The sequence below is a fragment of the Hippocampus bargibanti genome, linkage group LG09 (genome assembly GCF_051943395.1).
Source record: "Hippocampus bargibanti isolate YZ-2025 linkage group LG09, ASM5194339v1, whole genome shotgun sequence".
Taxonomy (NCBI): Eukaryota; Metazoa; Chordata; class Actinopteri; order Syngnathiformes; family Syngnathidae; genus Hippocampus; species Hippocampus bargibanti.
The window spans coordinates 922041-939070 of NC_142742.1; the positions used below are offsets into that span (position 1 = coordinate 922041).

Consider the following 17030-nt stretch of genomic DNA (forward strand, 5'->3'; position numbering starts at 1 on the left):
TCATTATCACTTGAATTCCAGGACCTACAGAATAGTGAGTTTTAGGACGACATGAACATTGAATGGAGCGTTAGAAACCTTAGATTCTCTTCTTTCATCAGATAAAAAAGTTAATTACTAAATGATATGGGTCTAGAGTTATCTGAGCTTGAAATGAGGGTGTATGTAAAAAATACAATACTTCAGTATTGATTTCTATAATAATGATCAGAATACATTTCATTTATAAGTGCCTTTCAAAACTCTCATGGTCACTTTACAGTAACAGGATACGTTTTTCTGTGGGTGAGCAGCGGCAGCCACACGTGCTAGTGTTCACTCAACACGGAAGCTATTAGCTATCTACTAGCTGGCTAGCTAGATTTCTATCTGTATTTAATTGTGACATTCAGTGTATTACCCAACTAACTAGCTAGCTAGCTATTAGCTATAGAGCTATCTATGTGGCTAGCTATCTGTTGGCTATCTATTAGCTATCTACTATAGCGCTTTAGCAACAGCTGAAGCTGTAACAAAGCACTAACATGGACAAAAGGCTAATGCTGCCCCCTTGTGGCAAGGAAACAACATTGCCAGAGGTCTTACCAGGGCTTTATCGGCACCCAAGCATGAAAACACAAAACCCAAACAAATTCGGGAATGGCGCTCTTTGTTAAATTTTCAACAAATGAATAAATTTGCGAATGGCAGTGAATGATTTAAGCACAAAAAATTGACGTATCGACCATTCCCAACTTGGGTGGTGTGCCAGATCCCCGAGGTCTCAGAAGATCTTTTTTTGTTGCACTATCTACGCTGTAGACGTACGATGACTTGCAGAATGAGATGGCGCAAGGTGTAATTACCCAGTTGCCATTTACACATCAGGAGACAAAAGCTGGCCTAGATTTTTCCGTTGTGTACTTTTTAAAAATGTCTTTTGAGTCAGGAGATTTATTTTGTGTGAAAATGTGTCTCTTGTTTCAACGACGGGAGGGGAAAAAAAAACCACATTGCTTTGGACAAAAAACACCCAGACAGCGTTTTGAACACTGAACCCTTACATGCAGAAAGCTGCCCTCTGTTGACCGTTAGGCGCAAAGGCAGCCAGGTGGTCCGCCCCACCCCACCCCCTCCCCGGCCCCCCTTTCCTCAATCTCTCAATGAGTGCGTTTCTTTCATCTACCGCTTGCAAAGACAAAAAAAGCCCCCGCCGTCCCACTCCCGTCATTTATCAAGCCCGCCTTGCACATTTGAACGCGGCTAGCTAGCGAGTTGCCGCCTTCGCCGCCACCGCCCGAATGCAGAATACATAAGGCCGTCCGTAAATTTCTACCTAGCTAGCTAGCTAATTGCTATCTATTAGCTATGTATTAATTATCTATTAGTTCACTTTACAGTCACAATAACTCAAATAGATGGAAAGTTAGCTAGTTAGCTAATAATAATAATAATAATAATACATTTCATTAATAGATAACTAATAGATAGCTAGCTCGCTAGCTAGATAGCAAATAAATAGCTAATAGAGAGTTAGCTAGATAGCTAGCCAGCTAGATCGCTAATAGATAGCTAGTGAATAGCTAATAGGTAACTAACAGATAGCAAATAGATAGCTAGGTAGGTAGCTTGATAACTAGCTCGACTGTCATAATTTATGAATTGTTTTCTAAGTTTACGCACAGATACAATATGCTAGCTGTGGCATATCTTGTTTTTATATCCTCCCTCCCCCCACCCCATCCCCTTTCAAATTGCTGCTGTGGACTGCAAATGTCCCCATTGTGTGACGAATAAAGGTTTTCTGATTCTGACCCCGCCCCTCCCTCCACTCCATGTCGGCAAAGAAAAGGGAATGTTATGCCCCGCCCACCACCTCCACTCCCTCGATGCTCACCTCCTCGAGGCAGTGCTGTGTCGTCATAAACATCCCACAGAAATCCAACCTGATACCCTTAACCGTGACAGTCCCTCCTCCTTTTTTCTGTGCTGTAACTAAATCTCCACATTGACTCCAAACATGGCCGCTGGCTGCGCCGTCATGGAGGTGGAGGTGTGGGAGCTTTGGTGGGGATGTTGGGCGGCACAATTGTGTAGGTTTTGGCGTCTTTTATTCAAAGTGTCCTTGTGTGTCTGTGGTTGAATCAAGTGACCTCACTTCACTGGCGTACGTATCAAGTTGTCCTACCTGATGGAACGACATCCGCGTCACGTGACGGCAGGGTCTCAAGAAAAAAAGATGCCTGCGGGCAGGGAAAAATACAACATTACTTTAGAAATGTGAGATGGTGTTTCTTGCAGGGGGCGGAAGGAAAATTTTCTTGTAATATTGCAACTTTGTTTTTTGTTTTCATTTTACGGCTTTTTATTGGAAGAAAAGCTTAGGCTACAAAAGCTTAGGCTACAAAATACATATTTATCATAAGAAGAATAATACATTTCATTTGTAAGCGCCTCTCAAAACTCTCAAGGTCACTTTCCAGTAACAAAATATCATCACAAATACAATGCAATAAATAAAATACAATTATAAATAGAAACAAGAGAGAGAGCTACACAGAAAATGCAATTTTAGATAGGTGGGTTTTGAGATGGGATTTATATATATTATATATGTATATCTAGTATAATATATAATATTGAATTTTTGTGGAAAATGTGACTAATATTGCATCGATAGTTTATATTTTATTCATGGATGAAATAGAGGAGTGCATGACAATTACTATTTTAATTTGGACTGGGGAGTGATTATAATACGTCTGTTAAGACTGGAAATAACATTACTCAAGTATTCTTTTCTCATAAAATCCCAGCCATTATTCTCATTATATTATAACGTCAATATTGGATTTGCCTTTATTAGTCTCACAGTGGAGAAATTTACATTTTACTTGTTGAAAATATGTACTTCATTTACATGTATTTTTGTCATAATCGATGGTAAAATCTCCTTTTCAGACACAAAATGCTTTTTCTTGCACTTGCCCTCAAACAGCCGCCGCACACGGCTTCACACGGACACTTGCTCAAAGGCACATTGGAACAATGGAGAATGTTTGCTCACTCTTTTTAAAGCCTTTGAAAGATCGTAACTTTATTCATTCGTAACCTGATGACAACATTAAGTTGTTTGGTTCCTTTCTTCTAGCTGACAGTCACTTTTCAACAGTTTTGACTCTGGAAGAGATGAACTCCACTTTGAGCTTTTCTAATGGGGTTGGGACAGGGTGGGGGTGGGATAGTTTGGAAGCTTGATGACAAGGAGGGGGAAATGTGAAGTAGAATAAAGGAGTAAACCACCAAGTGACTTGGCTGGAAAGTCCCAGCGGTGATGTTACAGTCCAGCAATCAAAGAGTGCATTAATTAGAGAGCAATGGAGGATAAGCACCACCAAAGTAAACAACAGCAAAAGGCCACCATCAATACATTATTTGCGCCAAGTAATTGGTTTTATTTCACACTTTACTCACGTTTAAGTTTCTTCCAAGAGCTCCTCGGCTTGCTTGAGTGTGCTGGAAGAATGCAAATAAGTTTGCGTGTGGTTAAAAACTAAACAGGAAGTAGAAGACAAACGGGATGATAAATTGAACGGCAACGCCAAGTGGACAAACTACCTTTATCTTATTGTATGTTTATATTTGCCACGATTTTCGTTACTGTATTCTAAACTTAATAGAACGTAAGTAATATAGATGCCACGCATAAAATCTGAACATGATTTAGTCGCTGTTAAATTACATACGGTTAAAAAGGCGATAGTTGTTTTCAAAGTTCATTTCAAACCGCCATTTCCCCCAAATCTCACGCGGTCATCAATGTACGCATGCGCAAAAGATCCCAACCCAGCTCGTGTGCAAACCGGAAGTGTTAGGAAAAAATGGAGGGAAAATATGCTTCGAATGATGTACGGAAATCCAATTTGGACAAATTAAAATGACAGCGCCGTACAATTGATATTAAACGTGCCAAAATAACACAATGATGTTTACGTCCTTTAAATGTTTCTAATTTAACCCGTAAATGGTGACATTGTTTTAAAGTTGGACGCGGTCATATTTCCGTTGCAAGTTAGTGCATTGGTGGCTGCGCGCAGACTGGAGTCGTAACCTCAAAGTGGGGGGGAGTAGTAAAAAAAAAAAAAAAAAAACACAAGAAGAAAGAATAAGAAAAGAGGAGGAGATGGCGACCGGAATGGGGGTGCGAGAAAAAGTTCAACAGAAAGTTAACGCCCCGCGCTCGAGGCTCCTCCTGCTGCAGTATTATAAAGCAAATGTCGGAGCGAGCGCGGGCCACTGGGGGAAGTTATGCAGGGCCAATAACATACATCGACGCGCGCACACGCACGCACGCACACACACACACATACACACGCGCATACACACACGCACACGCCAGGGGGAAACCGTAAAATCACGCACACGCGGCAACAAGTCGTGTGCGCAACTTGTGCAACATTCAACATTTCGGCTGTTTTTGTTTTCTGGACAACCATTTTTTTTTTCGAGGGGGGAGTTGGCGGCTGCAAAGATGACCACAGCCGTGGTGTCGCATTTCTTCGACTTCGAAGCGATCAATAAGGTAAACCCCCTTTTTTCCTCCTTTGCTTGTTTGCGTGTGGAGGAATGCATCGCTCGACGCCCTCTTTGTGATTTGATGATCCCTTCTCTACTTGTTTATAACCACTTGGCGTGTACTTTCCCCGTCATAAACCAGCCTCCCCGTTTTATCTGCAAGCCCCGTGTACTCACTTTTTTTAATTTCAACTTTAAAAGTGGAGCTCGTTCCACTTGGGCGAGCCGGGAGAAAGAAGAAAAAAACACGGAGCACATGCTCGCGTAATCATTCACCAGATTTGTCTGAAACCGTTTGAACACGTGTCCGCCATTGCACCGAAAGACGCCCTGACGTGCTTCGTTTTATGTGTCGTTTTATTTCCCTCCAATATCGCCCCCCCTCCCCTCCGGGTGAATAGTGAAGTGTATCCCGATGGCCACTTTAGTCTTTCTAAAGCGATGCCGCCTCTTTTTGTGGGCCTGCTGCCCCCCCCCCCCCAAAAAAAAAAAAAAAAAAAAAAAAAGCTCATGTGCTCTATTCTCCTCGTAGCAAGCAAGCGCACATTCCTAACCGGGGTAACCAGCCAAACCAGCTGCTGTTCTTCGATATGGCCTTGCATCCGCTCTGGCTCCTCACATACGCCCCCCTTCCTTCTGAAAAAGACCCCCACCTTTGAAAAAAAGCGCAAACAGGGGGGTTTCCTGGATCAAATTGAGGCAAATGGTCCCATTCTGATCGCTAGTGCGTGTAACAAATATGCATGCGTGCAGTTAAATGGGAAATCTTTCACGTGACCGGCCTGTCCTTGAACATCACCCAGTGCTGTTTAGTTGACTTGATTTCGGGCTCCAGATTTTCATAAATGCGCCGTTTGTGAGGATGAAAAGGTTTGTTCGGCAGTCATCCGTACTTCTTTGAAGGTGTCGCTTCTCATCCAAGAGGCTTCGTCAGTAAACAAAAATGTTGCTGGTCGCTCTGGTCTGCACATTTGAAACATCTGAAAATCAAGTTGTGGTTTACGTGCGACAATTTGAACTTTTGGTTGGGACTTGAGCGAGCAAAATGTTGTTTTTGCTTTCGCGGGCCGAATAAAATGATGTGGCGGGCCAAATTTGGCTCCCGGGCCTTGACTTTGACACCTGTAATGTAAGGAATTAGCCAGCTAGCTGAATAAAAAGAGAGCTCGTGAGCTCGTTCTTTCTAGTATCTCTCGCTAGCTAGCTTGAAAAACGAGCATGGAATTACACAGGATTGATTTGATTTTGCAGGCCGAATAAAATGCTGTGGTGGACCACATTTGGCCCCCGGGCCTTGACTTTGACACCTCAGGAATGACTTTCAAGTGTTTCTGATAAAGTCACGTGGCCCATTTCCGGCCGTTTAAAATGATTCCTTGTGTAGATTAAAGAGGGTTTCGGCCTAGCAACACAGCACTCGACTGGTTAGCGCGTCCGCCGGGGAGGTTGTGAGTTCGAATTCAGGCTGCGATCTTCCTGTGTAAAGTTTGCATGCTCTCCCTAATGCTTGTGTGGGTTTTCTCCGGGTATTTGGCGATAATCCAACATTCCCAATAATAATAATAATACATTTAATTTCTAAGCGCCTTTCAAAACTGTCAAGGACACTATACAGTCACAGGATTTTTTTTTTGTGCAGGCGAGCAGCGGCAGCATCCGCGCCAGTGTTCACTCTACCCGGAAGTAACACACCAGCAAAGTTATGAAAGGAAAGAAAGAACTAGAGAAACAAAATAGAGGAGCTGCTCTTCTTTTTTTTTTTTTAAAGAGTTAATTCCTAAGTGATATGGGTCTGGAGTTATCTGAGCTTGAAATGGGGGCGGCTGTTTAAAATACAATGCAATACATGCAGATTGGATTGTATCGCGCTTTAACAACAGCTGAAGATAGAACGAAGCGCTAACATGTACAAAAGTTGCCAGAGCGCTTTACCGGCACCCAAGTATGAAAAAAAGTGCTTACTTAATCCCCGAAAGCAGCTGGGAAAGCCGCTGGGGGTATTGGGCGGAAGTGGGCCAACTCCCAAATGTTGAAATGTGGCTAATAAGCGGGTGTTTTGTGTGTGTCCCCCCCAGAACAACAAGCTGCTGGGCTACAGCGGCAACCTGGCCGCCCCGCACGCCAACGTCTCCGGCGCCCTGCCGGACCGGAAGGCGGTGGGCTCGCCGGGGGTCTACCAGCGGCGCCACTCGGTCAGCGGCGGCGCCAAGTTCAACCACAACCAGTTCGTGAACAGCCTCAAGGCGGGCGAGCGCTCGCCGCCGCTCAAGGACAACCTCCTGCGTCCGCGCGACCGCTCCTTCTCGGAGACGGGCGAGCGCCTCCTGCACAAGTGCCCGGGCCCGGGCAGCCCGACGGGGGGCCAGGTCAACTCCAGCCGCTACAAGACGGAGCTGTGCAGGCCTTTCGAGGAGAACGGCGCCTGCAAGTACGGCGACAAGTGCCAGTTCGCCCACGGCGTCCACGAAGTGCGCAGCCTGAGTCGCCACCCCAAGTACAAGACGGAGCTTTGCCGGACCTTCCACACCATCGGCTTCTGCCCCTACGGGCCCCGCTGCCATTTCATCCACAACGCCGACGAGCGCCGCGGACCGCCGCTCAGGCCCGGCGGCGGCGCCTCGGGCGGGACGGAGCGGCCCAGGTTGCAGCACAGCTACAGTTTCGCCGGCTTCCCCAGCTCGGCGTCGCTCACGCCGCCCCCCGCCTTCTTCCCCGACGACGGCAACCCCTCGGCCTACTCCAGCCGGGAGCTGGCCGACCTGTTCGGACCGGCTTTGGGCGCCGCCCCGCCTTCCCCCACCGACTACTTCCGAGCGATGCTGGAGTCGCCGTCCAGCCCGCAGGACTCCCTCTCGGATCAGGAGGGCTACCAGAGCAGCTCCGGGGGCAGCCTGAGCGGCTCCGAGTCGCCGACGCTCGACACTTCCCGTCGACTCCCCATCTTCAGCCGCCTTTCCATCTCCGATGACTAGACGCGCGGCGCGCCTTCTCTTAACTCTTTGAAATCTTTTTTTTGGACGCGTGGAGAAACCCCCCCCCCCCCCTGGGGCTCGGGGATGGAGCCAGTCACGGCAGGGGGTCCCCCCCCCCTTTTCCCCTTCCACACTGGCCATCGAGGCAGTTTTTTTTCATGTGTAAAAGGTATGAGGGGGGGGGGGGGGGGGGTTGAAGTTGACTTCACAGGTGAGACTCCGCCTACCGTGCCAGAGGGTGTGAAGCTTAACACCGCCTTAAGACCGACCGCCCCCAAACCTTTTGATGAATTTACGACCCAGGAACACCCCCCCGCCCCAGGACCCCATTTTGGAAAACCTATAAGAACGATCATTTTAGTGCCTCACTTTAGGGAACCTCAAAACACTTTTGGACCTTTGCCCCCCACCCCCCCCCCCCCCCCCCCCCCCCCCAATTTTTTTAAAAAGGTGACCCGGGTACCTATTTTGAGACCCATGTAGAAAATTTGCCACCCCATGTAACATTTAGGGAGATCTCTGCCTTAGTTTCAAAAATCTAACATGGATATCCCCAAAATATTTTTTTGCCCCCGTCCCGCCCCCTGCCAATCATTTGGGAAACCATACGACCACAATAATTTGACTAAATTTTGGACCCCACAAAAAATAAACAAACAGGAGCCATTTTGGGCCCCCGAGCCTCAGTTTGGAAAACGGAAATCAGCCTAACATGAATTATTTTTTGTGTACAATCATTTTAGTGCCTCACTTTGGTGACCTTTAAACCCCCCCCCCCCCCCCCCCAAAATAATTTTTTATTTTTGAAAAGTTGACCCGGGTACTTTGAGACCTATGTAGGATTTACGGAGATCCTCAAAATATTTTGGGCCGTATCCTGTCAATCATTTGGGAAAACCATACGACTGCAAAAAAAATGTGACTTGAAAACTGAATTTTGGACCCCATTGAAAAACACACAGGAGCCATTTTGGGGCCCCCAAGCCTCAGTTTGGAAAACAATCAGCCTAACACGAATCATTTTTTTGTGTCTCTGAAGGAAACCCCACAAAAAAAACAACTTTCGTGCCTCACAAATGAAATTTCATCCCTGCCCACAAATGCCATTTTTTGACATTTCCAGGAAGTCAAGAATAAAAAGTGCCCTCCTACGTGCCACCGTGCCCCCCGCCAAAATAAAAGCAAAAACCAACCAGAAAGGAATCAAACTGAAAATTGACACATCCTATTTTTTTTTATTCTTCATCCGCCATTTTTTTTGGTTTTGTTTTTGCTCTGTAGCAGCACGAGTGGCCTTGGGAACAAACCGGGGGGCTGTATTGCACTAGTTGCCTTTTCTCCCTGCCATCCAAAAACTAGAACACGAAAAAAAAAAAACATTGAAAAAGTGCCTAGGGGACGTGGTTTGTGTGTTTTTCGTGGAGGGTAAATGGACTTTTGTGCTTATGTCATTGTGATGTCGGTCGTGTGAGTCTGCAGGAAGGACTTTGGAACTGGAAGTTGGTGCCCCCCCCCCCTATTTTTTTTTCTTCTCATCCTGTTGCTGGTCACTGGCTTCTTTTTTTATTTTATTAATTATCTTTATTAAGCTGATCATCATTAGCCACCTCACTCGACAAGATCTCCAATCTCTTGATTTTCTTCCTTTTGATAATTATTTGTTATTATTATTATTATTATTATTATTATTTGAGAACTTTCTAGACAGAAGGTTTTTTTTTGCTTGTCACTGCTTATTTAACTTATCAGAACATATTTATTGGTGATCAATATGCGTTTTTTTTCTTCTTTTTTTTTGTTGTTTAATTTTTGTATTTATCTGGATAATGAACAATAGAATATATTTTCTTTTATGTTAAATTATGATCTTCCATATTAATCTAAAGATTGTGAAGACGTTTTGTCGTTTTTTTGTTTTTTTTTTGTTTGTTTTACGCCACAGTTTAATATATTGTATTTCTTCTTGCAACTACGCTTTTATTTTGTTGTCAAAAATGAATTGAAAACTGCGACAAGAAGAGGAAAAAAAACTGCCGTTTTGATTATTTATTTCACGTCTTCCCGCGTAACTGCAATTCCAATGGAACAATCTTGCTGATTTTTAATTGGATGTTGTTGTTTTTTTGTCGAGCTACACGTTTTGAGTGCTTTCAAGACTTTTTTTTTATTATTATTATTATTTTTTTTTGTGGGATAACGTGGCTCCTCTTCACCCAGTCTGCTGTGACCAAATGGCCTGAGGGGAAAAAAAGATGAGTTCAAGTGCCTCGTTTGCGTACATTCCAGGTAGCTGAGTTGGACGGAGGATCTGTTTATTTTTCCTGTTGCCTTCACATGTTCAGTAAAAAATAAGAAGAAATAAATAACAGGCAATTTTTCGGGGGGGATACAAAAAAAAACGACAAAAACAGTTGAATGTATTTTTTTTCCAGCCATGTTTGTCACTACAGTCCTTACTTGTTGACTGTTTTTTTTTTGTAAAATATTGATTGCAGTTCAAAGTCAATAAACCCCGTATTTTTCGGAAAAAAACATTGATTAAAAGCTGTGCTTGCCTTGAATTTTGAGGCCTAAACGTTGTGACTGCATTTTAATATTAATAATAATACATTTCATGTATAAGCGCCTTTCAAAACTCTCAAGGTCACTTTACAGTCACAGGATCAGTTTTTTTTCTGTGGGTTAGCAGCGGGAGCCACATGCGCCAGCATTCACTCAACCCAGAATAACTCAAATAGATAGAAAGCTAGCTAGCTAATAGCTAGTTAATAGATATTAATAATAATCATAATACATTTCATTTATAAGCGCCTTTCAAAACTCTCAAGGTCACTTTACAGTCACAGCCAGCTATATAGCTAATCGCTAGATAGCCGCCCAGGTAATTAAACAGCGAATAGATAGCAAATAGCTTTTTCGGGGGGGGGGATGCGCTCTGACGTTCCGAATGAATTTCTAAACGGTTGGAATAAATTCCGAGCATATTTCTGTTGTGTAAGCTATGCTAATGGCAAATTTAATAGCGTATGCTAGTTTATCGTAATGTTTCATGCAAAAAAGCTAGTTCAGCGACATGCTGATAGCTCGTGAAAGAGCGTCAAAATCACATCGACGATGTATGCTAATGCCTAGCATAAAAATAAGCTTGGACGGTGTGCAATGTGCTATTGTATAACGCGGTTTGATGCTGCCGTCTTTGGCAAACAAATGCTAACGTTTCGTAACGCTCAGTCTTTATGTCATATGCTAACATAGCACATTAAATACGCTCACGCCTCATGGTTAAAATTTGTAAGCGCGGGAAAGTAACATGCTAACGTATAGCATAGAATGCGAGAAACTAACATCTCATTAAAAAGTACTTACGATCATCGAAACACGTTTGGATAAAAAGTGTTTGACGTATGCTAACAACAAGCATTGGAATGTATTCAGACATTCTCTCCAATATATGCTAACATTCACATGAAAAGGTGCTAATTCGGAGACGCCGGATAGCCCCCGCCTGGTCTTTTCGACACACGAGCATCTAGCATCACCCCAAAAATTGTTGACGCTAGTTAGGTTTGATCATCTTATGTTAGGTATGTGACATATGCTAACATAGCACGTTAAATACGCTCACGTCTCGTGCTTTCCATTTGTCAGCGCGAGACGTTGATTGTCTAAAGTGACAATATGCTAACATGTGGCATAACATGGTCTTGTTGACAAATTAGCATTTAGCATACCCCCAAAAAATGTTGACACACATCTTATGTCAGGTATGCTAACTCCTCGCAGGAAAATATGCTTAGTTGTCATAGCGTTAGCTAACAGCTAGCATTATAAACGGTCGCCACATTTCTTTAGGGTGTTTCACGGCGGCGCTGGTTGATTGGCGAGCGACACGGAGGCGACTGACCCGGCTGGTGATAAACTTTTGACTCTAAAGTACACGTTAGCCTATTGATCGGCGATCAATGATGGCGAAGGGTTAGTCCAGTGAAGTGAAGTTAACGGTGTTCCCGGTAAGCGTAGAATCAACATGGACGCTATCGATTCTCAACTCAAACATCAAGTCGACTGTTGCCGCGTAAATCGGGCCGTGGGTTACAGCGGATGACCGATAATAAATCCATATTTAATAAATCATAGAAAAGAAACGCATAAGTCATGCAATCTTGGGTACATCGTTTTCTATTGGATTTTAAAATGTCCTACGGCAAGTGAATGCATCTCAGCAACCCGTGCCAGGGTTTTTGTCATTGTCACTCAAATTCCAGGACCCACGGAATATTGAGTTTTAGGATGACATCAACATTCAAATCAGCGTTACAAACTTTAGACTCTCTTCTCATTTAATTCCTAAATGTTATGGGTCTGGAGTTATCTGAGCTTGAAATGGGGCTAGATGTACAAAATACAATGCAATACATATTGAACAACAGCTGAAGCTGGCACAAAGCGCTAACATGGAAACTTATTAGCTAGCTAGCTTTCTATCTATTTGAGTTATTAGCTAGCTAGCTGGTTTTCTATCTATTTGAGTTATTAGCTAGCTAGCTAGCTAGCTTTCTATCTATCTATTTGAGTTGTTAGCTAGCTAGCTAGCCAGCCAGCTTTCTATCTATTTGCGTTATTAGGTCGGTCGCTAGCTTTCTATCTATTTGAGTTATTTCCGGGTTGAGTGAACGCTGGCACGTGTGGCTGCCGCTGCTCACCCACTGAAAAACTTGTCCTGTGACTGTAAAGTGACCTTGAGAGTTTTGAAAGGCGCTTAGCAATTATGATTATTATTATTATAAAAAATGGAAATGCTGCTCCCTTGTGGAAGGGAAAAAAAACATTGCCAGAGACCATGGCCAGCGCTTTATCCGCACCCAAACAATAAAAAAACCCAAACTAATTTGGGAATGGCACTCATGTCATTTTTCAATTCCCGGCTAACGGCTAGCCGGCGAGATAGCTAGCCAGCTAGATAGCTAATAGCTAGCCAAATCCTGGCTCGCGTTTTCCCTCCAACCTGTGCTATGGCCGCCACCCGCCGCCGCTCCCCTTCCCTTCACGGTTTCCCATCCGCTGGCATGTGTTTATCTTCTCTCAGATTGCGCCAAAAGATCCGGAAGAGGAACGCTCCCTTCCCCTTTTGCACAATGGAGGGTGCTGACCCGGCCGGCACAGCTGACCCATGAAGGCCTCTCCTTGTTGCCTGCTTGGTGCCTCGTCGCCGCCGCCGCCGCACACGCGCAAAAACACGTCTCGCAATCTCCGCTCGTCTTCCCGGATTGCCACCTTGTCACGCCAAACTCACAGCGTCCACTTGATACCTTTATTTTGGGTTTCCAATAACCTTGGCAATTTTTTTTTACCTTGCCGTTGACTGAAAAAGATGTATTATTATTATTATTGGATTAGCCTTTATTAGTCTCGCAGTGGAGAAATACACATCAGCAAAGTGATGACAGGAAGAGGAAATTATTATTATTATGATCATTATTATCACTATCATTTTTATCATCATTATTATCACTATCATGACTTTCATGATCATCATTATAATCGTTAACATGATTATTATTATTATCACTATCATTTTAATTATTATTATCATTATTGTCATTATTTTAAATTTCCCCATTGCGGGACGAATAAAGGTATTCTGATTCTGATTCTGATTTATCATTATCATCATTATCAGTAACTTTATTGTTATTATTATTATCATCATCAATGTTAGCATTATGATTATTATTATCGTTATTATCGTAATCTTAATTATTATTATCGTTTTCATCATTGTTATTATCATTATCATCATCTTCAAAAGTATTATTATTATTATCATTATTTTATCAGTTATCATCATTATCATTATTATGTTATCATTATCAGTATTATTGTTATTATCATTATTATCATCATTATAATTATTATCATCATCATCATTATTATTATATTATTATTATTATTATTATTATTATCATGATTCTTAGCATTATTATTTTAATCATCAAAATTATTATTATTACCGTTATCATCATTATTATTTTCATCATCAAAATTATTATTATTATTATTATCGTTATCATCATTATTAGCATTATTATCATTATCATCATCTCCAAAGTTATTATTATTATTATCATCATTGTTAACATTATTATCATCTTCAAAATTATTATTATTATTATTATCATATTCCAGCAGTTTTTCAAACATAACCCCGCCCCCCCAAAAAATACTAGTTTCAATTATCCACTAAACTGTAATTGCATAAATATGTTTCGTTGTACTAAATTCATCCTGTCTACTTGATAACTAATGTTAAGCAGATTCCTTACTTACAGACAGTGTATTGTCGGTGTTCAAATACCTGACATGTTTCGGCGACTACTTCCGCCTTCGTCAGAGTGTCACGGATGTTGCTGTGACGCGCCATTTTCAGCTGGTGTTGCTATGAGGGCGTGACCTACCTGTCAGAACTGACAGGCAAGCCACGCCCCCCGCTGTCCGCTCGTCCCTCCAGGATGCTGCTCCAGGTAGTAGAGAGCATGTAAGCTCCCTCATCCCTGTTGATGGTCCTTGGTCCTCGCTTTCGGATTTCAATGGCCTCCCTGATCCAGCGCTGATGTTTGTTGTCTTCGGTGCGGATGACTCTGGCCTTCTCCCAGTCCATGATGTGGTTCTCTCTTTTGCAGTGGTCCGTGATGGCTGATTTATGGTGCTCCTGTTGTGCTTGTTCTTTTATTGCTCTTGTTTGGATTGTTGCCGTCTCCTTCTCGCACTCGTTCTTGTGCTCTTTCTTTCTTGTATTGAAACTCCTTCCTGTCTCCCCGATGTATGATTTATTGCATGACTTGCATGGGAGTCCATGCAAGTCATGCAATAAATCATACATCGGGGAGACAGGAAGGAGTTTCAATACAAGAAAGAAAGAGCACAAGAACGAGTGCGAGAAGGAGACGGCAACAATCCAAACAAGAGCAATAAAAGAACAAGCACAACAGGAGCACCATAAATCAGCCATCACGGACCACTGCAAAAGAGAGAACCACATCATGGACTGGGAGAAGGCCAGAGTCATCCGCACCGAAGACAACAAACATCAGCGCTGGATCAGGGAGGCCATTGAAATCCGAAAGCGAGGACCAAGGACCATCAACAGGGATGAGGGAGCTTACATGCTCTCTACTACCTGGAGCAGCATCCTGGAGGGACGAGCGGACAGCGGGGGGCGTGGCTTGCCTGTCAGTTCTGACAGGTATCATCATTATTTTCATCATCAAAATTATTATTATTATTAATTATCGTTATCGTCATTACAGCAATTATCCATTATCATCATCTCCAAAGTTATTATTATTATTATCGATCATTGTTAGCATTATTATCAGTCGCCAAAATTATTATTATTATTAATTATCATATTCCAGCAGTATTTGAACATAACCGCCCCCCCAAAAAATACTAGTTTCAATTATCCACTAAACTGTAATTGCATAAATATGTACTGTACATAATTGCATAGATACAAAAATTACTAAATAAATAATTACATGAATAAATATATAATAACAAAATTAACACAACACAAAAAAAATAACTTTTTAAACAGGTCCGTAGGGCAGCCAAGCTAACGAAAAAAAGGAGTAGCAATTAAATTCATAATAATATGAAAACGGAATACAGATTTATTTATTTATTTATTATTATTATTATTATTTTTTTTTTCAAGCGAGCTCATGTTCTGGAATGTTGGGGTGGCGTGAAAGTGACTTTAGCCCGGCTTGTCGAGCAGGACATGAAAGACGTCTGCTTCCTGTTTGCGCGGTGCACCTTGACACCAGGAAGTGGCTTTTTGTCTGCATCTCACTTTGAGAAGCGTCATCAACACACGCGCACACACACAAAAAAAAAAAAACACACAAAAAAAAAACTTCCTGAACCTCTTCCTGTCAGTTTACATTTTGGGGCAATGATAAAAATGAAGGCGGCTAACCAAAATGAGTGAACGCTGGCTGCCGCTGCTCACCCACAGAAAAAAAAAACCTTATTCTGTGACTAGCTATCGGGCTGTTTAATTGGCTACTTAGCTAGTTATCTATTTGCTATCCAGCTGTCTAGCTATTAGCTATCTAGCTGGCTAGGTATCTAACAGGCTATCTGTTTGCTAGCTGGCTAGCTTTCTATCTATTTGAGTTATTCTGGGTTGAGTGAACGCCGGCGTGTGTGGCTGCCGCTGCTCACCCACAGAAAAAAAACTTGTTCTGTGACTAGCCATCTAGCTGGGTACCTAGCTAGCTATTTATTTGCTATCTATTAGTGATCTAGCGGGCTAGATAGCTAAATTTCATGCTTGGGTGCAGAGAAAGCGCTGGCCATGGCCTCTGGCAATGTTTTTTCGTGTCCACAAGGTGGCAGCATTTCTCTTTTGTCCATGTTAGTGGTTTGTTCCAGCTTCAGCTTTTGTTAAAGCGCTATATCAACCAATATGCATGTATTGCATTATATTTTATAATAATCCATTTCATTTCTAAGCGCCTTTCAAAACTCTCAAGGTCACTTTACAGTCACAGGACAAGTTTTTCTGTGGGTGAACAGCGGCAGCCACATGCACCAGCGTTCACTCAACCCACTCATAGAAAGCTAACTAGCCAGCTAATAGATAGCTAATAGCTAGCTTGCTAGCCAGATATCGACTACATAACAGTCAGCAATCAGCAAACGCTTCTATCATTCTTGGTATGGAGGCTAGAAACTAGCACATAGCAGCTAGCTGCTAGCGGCGAATTTTCCAGTCTACAAGTCCACCCGGCACCCCGACCCGACGCCTTCGCCGTGACCTCCGACCTCTTCCCTATCCGAGTGTGCAATCATCCGCCGGTTGCAATGGGGTGTGCGGGGGGCAATAAACTCGTAGCTTGTTATCTTTACCTCGGTGTGCCGCGGGCGGGCTGATTGCAGATCAACTCGAAGACAACAAACGGCGACCGCTCCGCCATCCTCGGGGGGGGGGCTCCGAAGGCGACCGGCCCCTCCGCCCGGGCGGGCTCGGCCTTAACCGCCATTAGGCCCCCGCCGGGGATCCAGTGTCACGTGTGCTTTTCTTCCCCGCGGCTAATTGGCGACCTCTGACCTGCGCAAGAATGGAAGGGAAAACATCTGCGAAGGTGGTGGTGGGGGTGAAAAATGTGCCTTTGACAGGTTGTGGAAACACATCGTTCCACTCGGCAAATGTCAAGATCTGGACATTCGGGAGGCACTTTGGACATTTTGCTCCACTCCAAAATGTGCACCCCCACAAACCAATGTACAGTGATACCTTGGCTTACGAACTTAATTGGTTCCCAGACAGAGTGTGTAAGGCGAAAAGTGTGTATCCCAAAATTTAATTTCCAATAGGAAACCATTAAAATCAGAACAATCCGTTCTCAGGTTTCCATAAAACATAATTTTCAACTTAATAAGCCTTAAAACTACACACAATATACCTTACTTTATGTATAATAAATGTGCTATGTT

At 43.1% G+C, this 17030-nt stretch overlaps 2 protein-coding genes across 2 annotated transcripts in view; one reads left to right on the forward strand and one right to left on the reverse strand.

Moving 5' to 3' along the window:
- Positions 1-17030, reverse strand: part of plekhh1 (pleckstrin homology, MyTH4 and FERM domain containing H1) — a 77753-nt gene that overhangs the window by 48043 nt on the left and 12680 nt on the right. The window contains exons 2-4 of the mRNA XM_089004037.1: positions 16443-16644; positions 3454-3495; positions 2168-2222 (exon numbers count right to left, since the gene is read on the reverse strand). The gene's annotated coding sequence lies outside the window, so the exon portion shown is untranslated. The remainder of the gene's footprint in view (positions 1-2167; positions 2223-3453; positions 3496-16442; positions 16645-17030) is intronic.
- zfp36l1a (ZFP36 like 1 zinc finger CCCH-type a) lies at positions 4276-10106 on the forward strand. Its single transcript, XM_089004649.1, has 2 exons — positions 4276-4561; positions 6630-10106. The coding sequence occupies exons 1-2, from the start codon at positions 4511-4513 to the stop codon at positions 7524-7526; spliced, it is 948 nt and encodes a 315-aa protein (XP_088860775.1). The 5' UTR covers positions 4276-4510; the 3' UTR covers positions 7527-10106.